Source organism: Andrographis paniculata, unplaced genomic scaffold (assembly GCF_009805555.1).
Source record: "Andrographis paniculata isolate CXL003 unplaced genomic scaffold, ASM980555v1 Contig51END, whole genome shotgun sequence".
Taxonomy (NCBI): domain Eukaryota; kingdom Viridiplantae; phylum Streptophyta; class Magnoliopsida; order Lamiales; family Acanthaceae; genus Andrographis; species Andrographis paniculata.
Window position 1 is genome coordinate 4,603,904 of NW_026137586.1, and position 10,134 is coordinate 4,614,037.

Genomic DNA, 10,134 nt, shown 5'->3' on the forward strand with positions numbered 1-10,134 from the left:
CGCATGTGTGTAGATTGCCGAGCCGTCAATGCTATAATAGTTAAGTATCATCATCCCATTCCTAGATTAGATGACATGCTTGATAATTTGTGTGGTTCTGTAATTTTTTCAAAAATTGATTTAAAAAGTGGTTATCACCAAATTCGGATGAATCAAGGTGATGAATGGAAAACTGTCTTCAAGACTTCTTTTGGTCTATATGAGTGGTTAGTTATGCCATTTGGACTTACTAATGCCCCAAGCACATTCATGCGATTGATGAATCATGTTTTAAGGAATTTTATAAATAAGTTTGTTGTAGTATACTTTGATGACATACTTGTTTATAGTACTTCTATTGAAACACATGTTGAACATTTGCAAGCAGTTTTAGATGTTTTACGGGCTGAGAAGTTATATGCTAAATTGAAAAAATGCGATTTTTGTGTCGAAAAGTGCAACTTTTTGGGTTTTATTGTAGGAAAAGATGGAATATGTGTAGATCCTCGGAAGGTTGCAGCCATCCAAGAGTGGCCTACACCTACTAGCGTACGTGATGTCCGCAGTTTCCATGGCCTTGCAAGTTTCTACCGTCAATTTGTGCGGAACTTCAGCACTATTGCAACACCCTTAACGGCAATTAAAAAAGAGGATAAGTTTGAGTGGGGAAGTGAACAACAAAATGCTGTTGATACTTTGAAATCGAAACTTACATGTGCACCCGTACTTGCTTTACCCAATTTCTCTAAACCGTTTGAACTTGATTGTGATGCCTCTGATGTAGGTATTGGCGCCGTCCTCTCACAAGAAAAGAAACCCGTTGCATTTTTCAGTGAAAAGCTACATGGCGCTGCGTTGAATTACTAAACCTACGATAAGGAATTGTACTCCTTAGTGCAGGCGCTGCAAACATGGCAACATTACTTACGTCATCGTGAGTTTGTTGTGTACACTAATCATGAATCCTTCAAGCATATCAAATCCCAAAGTAAGTTGAGTACGAGACACATCCGATGGATCTCCTTCATTGACACCTTCCCCTATGTTGTTAAATACAAAAAGGGTAAGGAAAACATCGTTGCGGATGCATTGTCACGCAGGTATGCACTTGTTACCACACTTGAGTCTAAGCTATTAGGTTTTTCATATTTGAAAGAATTATATGCAACTAACCCTGATTTCTCCGATATATTTGCTAAGTGTAATTCTCATGCATTTGAAAGGTATCATGTACATGAGGGGTATTTACTGCGAGAAAATAAATTGTGCGTGCCTAAATGCTCTTTGAGAGAATTGTTGATTTGGGAAAGTCATTCGGGGGGTTTGATGGGACACTTTGGTAGGAACAAGACACTTAACTTGCTGCAGGAACATTTTTTTTGGCCACGAATGAAAGCCGAAGTTGAAGCCGCAATTCGTCGGTGTACAACGTGCCTCTCGTCGAAGTCTACTATTCATCCACACGGTTTGTATACTCCGCTACCTATTCCTGAATTCCCTTGGGTTGATAATTCTATGGATTTCATATTAGGTTTGCCTAGGAGTAGGTCTGGTAAAGATTCAATATTTGTTGTGGTTGATCGATTTTAAAAAATGGCACATTTTATTCCATGCACAAAAACCACTGATGCTTCGCATGTTGCTACATTATTTTTCAAAGAGGTTCTTAGACTGCATGGTGTTCCAAGATCCATTGTTTCTGATAGGGATTCTCAATTTTTAAGTTATTTTTGGAAAACACTTTGGGCTAAATTAGGTACAAAATTAATGTTTTCCACATCACACCACCCTCAAACTGATGGTCAAACAGAAGTTGTTAATCGAACTGTGTGTAGCTTGTTACGTGCCTTAGTTAATGAGAATTTGAAGAGTTGGGAAGAATGTTTAGCTCATGCTGAATTTGCATATAATCGTACGGTTCATAGCTCTACGAATTGTTCTCCATTTGAGGTTGTTTACGGTTTTAACCCATTAACTCCTCTTGATCTTATGCCATTGCCACGCAATGAGCACGTTAGTTTTGATGGCAGAAAAAGGGCTGAATTTGTACAACAACTTCATTCTCAAGTTCGGGATAACCTAAGAAAGGCAGCTGACAATCACGCAAAACAAGCTAACCGTGGGCTCAAGAAAGTTGTTTTTGAGATAGGAGATTGGTTTTGGCTACACTTAAGGAAGGAAAGATTTCCAGAATTGCGAAAGTCAAAACTTACTCCCCGTGGCGATGGACCTTTTCGAGTGTTGGAACGCATTAATGATAATGCCTACAAACTTGAACTCCCAGGTGAGTACCAAGTTCATGCTACTTTTAATGTTTCTGACTTAAGCCTTTTCGAAGGAGGGAATGACGAGGACGTCCAATCTTCAAGCATTCAAATGCCCGTGGGACCCATCACTCGAAGCCGAGCTCGTCAATTTAAAAAATCCCTCACTGCATTGATCAAACGATTTTTCATGGAGAATCAATTTAAGGATGATGCTTGGAGACCACTAAGCCCTCATCTGATGCTCCTTCAATGGGACCCGCAAGAATCCCAATTGAAAGATCAAGAGAATCGCTAATCATGGAAAGTTATCAAGGGAATCATCACTTATGGAGAGAATCACTAATCATGGAAGTATATCAAGGGAATCCTCACTTATGGAGAGAATCACTAATCATGGAAGTATATCAAGGGAATCATCACTTATGGAGAGAATCACTAATCATGGAAGTATATCAAGGGAATCATCACTTATTTCCTTTTATTATAAGTTTCCATATAGTATAATTCCATATCTAAAACTTCCCTAATTATTTATTTCCTTATAGTTAGACTTACCTTTTGGTTTGTTTCCTTTATCATTTGTTGCCTTTTATTTTCCTCAAAGACCTCTATATAAGGTCCTTGCCTATCATTGTAATGCGGACCTTTTTTTACATCTTGAATCGAATTTCACTTTTATAATTCTCTAGTGTTGGGGAGTGATTTCCTCGCATTTAGAATCTCAAATCGGGTCTTTGGAGTGATTTCATCGGTTCGTGGCTTCCAATCCTTTGCAGTGGGATTTAGCCTATTGTTTGTGTTTTACCTATGGATTGATTTCAAGTCTGAGACTTATTCTCGTGGTTGGTTATCATCTATACTAATTCACATTCTCTGCACTATCTTTCTTCTTCCTTCTCTTTTCTTTTATACATATTCTTAATCCATTTGTTCTATTGAACTTTGCGGGTAAGAAAATTATGTTAGTTATAATTATACGCGGTCGGGCCGTGTCAGGTTGACAATATTGTACAAATCGTAACTGATAGTGAAGCTAGTATGAAGGCTGCTAGGAAAAAACTGATGAGGAAAAGGAAACACATTTTTTGGTCTTCATGCGTTGTGCATTGCATTGATTTGATGTTAGAAGACATCGGAGATATATTTTCGGTGAAGGATACGATAAAAGAAGCCAGAAGAATTACAAGATTTATATACAACATTGATAAAGTGGTCAATTTGATGAAAACATATACGAATGGTCGAGACCTGTTGTGACCAGGCATAACAAGATTTGCAACCGAGTTTGTTGCAATGGAAAGTCTTCTTAGATACGCAACTGACTTGAAAAGAATGTGTACTTCTAGAGAATGGGTTGAGTACAATAATACCTTGAGAAGAAGACATGAAGCTTAAGATATATCAGACATGATTCTGAATGAAAGATTTTGGAAACGGGTACGCCGAGTTTGTGGGTCATGGAACCTTTGGTGAAGGTTTTAAAAGTAGTTGATCAAGATAAAAAACCTACACTACCTATCATTTACGAGGCAATGGATAGGGCAAAAATGGCAATTAAAACCGCAGTGAAAGATTTTCAGCAATATTGGGATGTCATCGATGAAAGATGGTATAAACAATTGCATCAAGATTTGCATGCTGCAGGTAATTGTTTTGTTTTTTTTTTACATTGTAGTAATCATTTATTTTATTTTCTAATTCTAAATATATTTGATGCAGCTTATTTTTTAAATCCTGGTCTTCAATACTCTAGCACTTGTGAATTTGATTAATCGGAGGTTCGAAAATGAGTAAAAGAAGTTATTAAAAGACTCAAGCCAGATTTGGATATACAAGTAAAGGCTATGAATGAGGTAAAATGTGTGAAACTTAGAATTAATATTTCAAATAATTTTTTGAGCTTTCACGAAATATATATATATATTTGTGCATTGTTATAGAAACATAAATATATATTTATATATTGATTTCTAATAATTTTACATTATATTGTTTATAGATAAATACATTTGTTAACAAAATTGGAGAATTTGGAAGTGCACTTGCTAATAGAGCTATAGCTACATCTTTACCAGGTATGCATTATAAAATTTATCATTCAATTATATTTTTTTTAACATGTTATAATATGGTGCATTATTATTAATTTTTTTTTTACCATTTTTAATAGCTGACTGGTGGAATATGTATGGTGATGAAGCCCCTAATTTACGGAAAATTGCACTAAAAGTTTTGAGTCAAACATGCACATCATCTGGTTGTGAGCACAATTGGAGTACGTAGTCTTTGATCCATACTAAACTTCGGAATAGATTAGCTATTGAGAAACTGCATAAGCTAGTCTATGTCCACTACAACATGCGTCTTCGGGTGAGAATTTTTATGCAAAGGACAGACACAGACGATTTCTACGACCCGATTGATTTGAATCATATTTTTTATGAAAATGATATTTTAGATGAATGGGTCAAAGGAAATGAATCTCCACTTATTCATGATAGTGATTTGAATTGGTTGGATGAGGCTATTGATGAAAGTGGAGATCGAATTGACAGTCAACGTAATGATGATGACAGTGATATGTTTTTATCTCAATTTATAGCCGATGGAAAAAAAAAAGGCCAAAAAGAAAAAATCAAAAAACAAAAATATGAGTAAGAAAAAAAAAAGCAATCATATTGGAATCTTCATCTTCAACAACTAACGGTGAAGATAAGAATAATAGAAACGATGATGATGATGATGATGATGATGATGATGATGATGGTGATGATGGTAGCGGTGGTGGTGGTGGTGGTGCCGATGATGGTGGCGGTGAGAGTGGGAACTATAGAGATAGTCGATACTCAAGTGATATAGGATTGGTTCAAGGAAATGAAAATTATTATGCTACCCAAGACACTGATCATAGATATCGTCCTAGGATAGAAGCTCAAAGAGATTTTCTAAATAGTTTAACAAAATTTTCAAGTGAAGCCGATGCTTCAAATTTTTTAGATACTAGGAGATATTCTGGAGTTCACGAACATATGCAAGATTTGAATATAGGTTATTCCTATGGAGATTCTTCCCACAATTCGAGTTCGAGTAATAGATTGGGGAGACAGGAGTGGGACCAACCAAATGCATATCATCATCCCTATTACTTGGTATATCGAAGGAGTTCATTTAGAGAAGGATATTCATACTATGATCGATCAGAAAATGAAAATGGTTTTGAAGCTCCACGACACTCCACAAGGTATTGAATGGTAAGTATAAATGTTTAACATAAACATAGTTTAAATATTTTATAAAATTTTATTTCTAATTTTATTTATATGTAACAACTTGAGGTTGCTTGAATTTAATTTAACTAATAAAGATTATTTAATTTCAGGGGACGGTCATGAAATGATCCAGAATAGTGGAAATTTAGTGTTGGGTTTCAATGTAACAATCTTAGGCTTTGGAATCTTTATCTAGATGAAAGTCAGTTACTATGTTTTTGTTCAAAAATCTGACATTTAACATTTATGTTGTTGGTCTTTCATGCCGTGCATCTTTGAAGGCTTATGCACATGACGGGACTCCAGACCATCTATAAAGAGTCTTTGTTATAGTTATTTATTGGCATGGAGATATATGCATTGTTATGTTGGGATGGAGATATTTGCATTGTTATATTTTTTACATGTCGTAGGAGTTATGGAGTGCATGTGGTATTGTCTAATATTTTGTTGTATACGGTAGAATTGCAGACAAAATTTCTTCATCAGTTCGAGAGGTTAATAGTTTGAGGCATGCACCCGCCGTGGTTATGTTCTTTAATATTATATATTTTAAAAAATAATTATGTTTATGATTTGATGAATTTTAATTGCTTATTATTATTTTTGTTAAAAATACAAATTTTTGTAAAAAATAATCATATAGGCCGATATTTGCCCGATAAGCCGCGACATATCTGGAACGGTTAGGGCCGATCGGCGACGGGAACCATGCTTATAAGAGAACATCTTCGAGGTTTCATATATATATATATGAGACAGCTTCTTCTTCTGACTTTACCAAAGAGGCTCTCATACAGGAAGGATATATTCTTCTTCTTTTATAACCATCCAAGAGCTCTTATATATCTTTATTAATCCATTGACGATTTCCCAGCAGTGTTGGAAGAAAAAAGCTGAGAAACCATTCAAATTAATTAAGATAAACCACTCCTTTTACCAATTTCCTTTCTTGCTGCTGAGATGAAAGCATGCTGAAATAATCAACAGCCATAATCGAAAAAATCCGAGATTTAGCTCGTAACCATCTCATGAAAGAGTCCCCTTGTACAATCTATTTGCGTGCTGATTTATGCTCCACGTTCAGCTAAGCTTTATCCTTAATCTCAAATATATTAATTGCCAAAGACCTGCTTATGGACGTTTCCAAAAAAAGGGTGGTGTTTAACCCACATATCTTTTTTTTCTGGAATCTGAAAGCCGACGTTGGTGCAGTAACTAAATAAGACTATGAATATGAAAGCCTTAATTATTTTTAATATTTATTTTTTAATTAAAATATTATATTTGATTCACGACATATTCTACCCATCTGTTTTTTTGATGAATAGTAGACGATTACTGTCAACAAAATTCGCTTCCTAAATTTACATGGTACAATCACTAGCTATAATAAAAGCCACAAATTCTTCGCAGCAATCATTCAACAAACACAAAATAAGAAATGTGGTTAAAAGAATGGAGATAGAATTTGTATGCAAAGAAAATCTACAGCACACAATGACAAACTAATTGTCGGTCAACCCATTATCTGCTTTGGTCTAAAGCACCTTATTTAATCTACTAAAGAAAATACTGTACAGAGACAAATGGCGCTTTTGCCTTTAGTTCAGAGTGTCTTACGACAGACCTACTACTACTTCCGGCCAAACCTGGCAAGATGCTGCTGATGCTTGGCCGCCGCTGCCTTGTCGGCAGCTTCCCGCTTCAAAGCCCTCTTTGCACGGCGGCCGACAACTTCTTTAGAAGTGGTCTGTTTATTCGGTTGGGAGGAGCCGGCAGAGGTTGGGTCAGGAGAGGTGGAACGAACGACAGGCCTTGCTTCTTGCCGTCCTGCTCGGACATAGCCGTTGTCGCCCCACCTCCGATTCCCAATGCGGAGACCTGGGGATCTACGGAGGAGGTATATATCACCGACATTGCTATCAAGTTCATCCTCGTAGAGGTCATAGTAATAGTCCTCCATGTCATCCATGGCAGAGGAAGCGGCGGCAGCTGCAGCTGCGGTCTCTTCTTGCTCCAGTTCAACTACAGGTTTAAACCATGAAGCCCTTAGGAGAAGACAGACGCTCTCCTCGAACATGTAGTCATGGATTCTGTGGGAAGATGAGATCATTGTAAGAGATGATCAGATTAAGTGATAAATAATAGGTAGCCATTAAGTAAGTGATTACCTTCCATCTAGACCACGGTGGATGTTAAGGAACTCAAACGGGCATTTACACTGAGGGCAAGTTGGGTTTTTCTTGCAAGATGCCCACCGTAGGATGCAATTTATGCTGTGCAAAACATAAAGCAACTACTCAGCAAATCATTTGTGGTGCCAGCTACTTGAAAAGAAAATTCACAAGCAGCTTTCGCCCCTATATATTCACTACTATTTATAAGTAAAATTTACCAAAACTGCTAATTCATTACACAGAACAAACATATATCACATCACATAATAAGCAGTCACAACCATATACTATTTCATTCATTCAGCTATGCAAGGTGTTACAAATGTTCCACAGTATAATCAAGAAAATATCTGATAATACTAAGGCTGGGCAATATGTTTGCAAGAATAAGAATAGATGGCAAAAAGAAAAAAAAAAATCGCAAGTTGCCCATAAAAAAAGCACATTAAACAAAAGGATTGCAAAAGAAAGCCATTCGAACAGTTTAATGCGTATTGAGAGTGCAGCAGATATAAATCGTATAAAAATACGAATGTCATAATCACAAGACATGCAGTTATATTGCAGCTTACGGAAGAAAAACAGATGAAACACATTCGAACAATATAGTTATCCTACCTACCACTTTTGAATCATTTATAGTGACTTGCCAATAAAACAACAAAAAATCCATCATATTTTCCCGTTCGTCTAAGGTACCAAATATTCCATGCGCCAAAAAATAAGGAACAACCCAATCGAGTGCCAGCCATGATCATATAAGAACAAACTTCAATGTCAAAGGCAACCCCATTCATCAATCATATGCATTTCAAACGTAATCTATAAAGTGACTTCTTCGCACTGCACTTAAGACAATCCTTTAGTGGGTTTAGCCTCTAGAAACTTTATATGGTCTATGCAAATATAGCAAAACATTAATAAAGATTCGGACAAACCAGTATGAATGCTCGCAACCTTTTACGAGTGCAATATCTTGCAACACTATCTTATTTAAACATATAGCGCAAAAGCTGTGACTGTTGGCGTCATTGCCCCCTTGGCTAACCTCCTCCACGTTAGTCTGAAATTCACAATCTCAAATCAATAAGGCAAACCCTATATGCACATCCACACAAGCAGTATTCACACTGCGCAATAGGAATTACAATACAAAAGATCCCAATAGTAACCAAAAACCTAAAAACGATCATGAAGATATAAAGAAGCCACAAATGAAAAGAATCAATAACAGCTGAGATTTCTCAATTCTACCATATGCTACAATCTTTAATTATCTGACTATTCTTCGTCTTATTTATTTCTTTTCAATTTCTCCTTTCCTCCAACCTTGATTAGAAAACTGTATCAGCTGAGATATTCAAATGAAATTAACACCGAGACTTCGAGCCAATCTCAATTTCTAACAAATACGCACATATAGCTGAATGCCTAATCATCCAAAACCCTAATTTCAAAGCAGATGGCCAAAATTCATAATATCCACACAAACAAACAATAAAGAAATTAGGTTTTTGGATGATGGCATTCGAATTAACTCGAGGAACGATAAAAAAACAAATCAAACATCAAAACCAGAAGGAAAAAGAAAATAAAAATAAAAATTAACAAGTTCCAAACCTCATCTCGGATCGCTAGATCGTTGGTGAGCTCGAGATCGACGGTCTCAACTGCTCCTGCTCCTCCTCCAGACATAGCGATTGTTTATTTTTCTGTACAGCAAAACAGAAAAAGAAGAAGAAAAAAAAATAAATCTACAGCCTAAACTATTTACAGCCGCCTGAATTTTCCAGAATATAACAAAAGAATCTTTGATTTCAAAGATAAATTTGGATGAGTGAGAGAAAACGATGAAGGATGCGCGGAGCAAAACAGTTAGAAGGCGAAAAAACTAAAAGGAGAATGAATATAAATGCCGCGGGCATATGCCATTCGCGAAACGGGAATCCGTGGCTGGGATGGCTTCCCTTTTCAAGTTGTACATTGACATGTTGTACCTTTGACTATTTTCTTGAAATTCAATGATAAATAGCTAATAACATTTCTTGAAAAACAATAATAGATAAATCAGCAACTATGGCGGTTGATAGTATTACGTGGAAGTAGAAGGAATATTCCTATACGCTGTTTGGTTCAATGATGTTTTAAAATATCAACCTATTTTTGTTAAAAAAAAAATGATGGAATTTAAAATGTTTGGAATTTATAAAAAGAGTCTAAAATTCTACGAATAAAAATTTCTCTAGTGATGAATTACTCGGTTATTTTTAAATCTCATCTTTATGAATTTTAATTTTTACTTTTATATCAGTCTATAAAAAAAGTAATATTACATATTATAAATAAAATAAAATAAAATAATTTTTAATATTAATTATTATTTGAATTATATATTTAATTAAATTTATATTATTTTTATGGTACAATAATTTTTTAAAT

At 35.6% G+C, this 10,134-nt stretch overlaps 1 protein-coding gene across 1 annotated transcript; it reads right to left on the reverse strand.

Moving 5' to 3' along the window:
* Positions 1–6,943: 6,943 nt before the first annotated feature.
* Positions 6,944–9,682, reverse strand: LOC127253873 (uncharacterized). The gene is made up of 4 exons (XM_051278670.1): positions 9,316–9,682; positions 8,634–8,758; positions 7,690–7,794; positions 6,944–7,611 (listed from the first exon to the last, which is right to left on the reverse strand). The coding sequence occupies exons 1-4, from the start codon at positions 9,388–9,390 to the stop codon at positions 7,152–7,154; spliced, it is 765 nt and encodes a 254-aa protein (XP_051134627.1). The 5' UTR covers positions 9,391–9,682; the 3' UTR covers positions 6,944–7,151.
* Positions 9,683–10,134: the final 452 nt, after the last annotated feature.

Bases quoted from the DNA above. Each gene is read 5' to 3' on its own strand.
- LOC127253873 (XM_051278670.1), bottom strand. From the start codon at position 9,390: ATGTCTGGAGGAGGAGCAGGAGCAGTTGAGACCGTCGATCTCGAGCTC. The intron at 7,795-8,633 runs GTTTGTCCGAAT...TGTTTTGCACAG, and splicing joins GGTTGCGAGCATTCATACTG to CATAAATTGCATCCTACGGT. The intron at 7,612-7,689 runs GTAATCACTTAC...ATCTTCCCACAG, and splicing joins CACCGTGGTCTAGATGGAAG to AATCCATGACTACATGTTCG.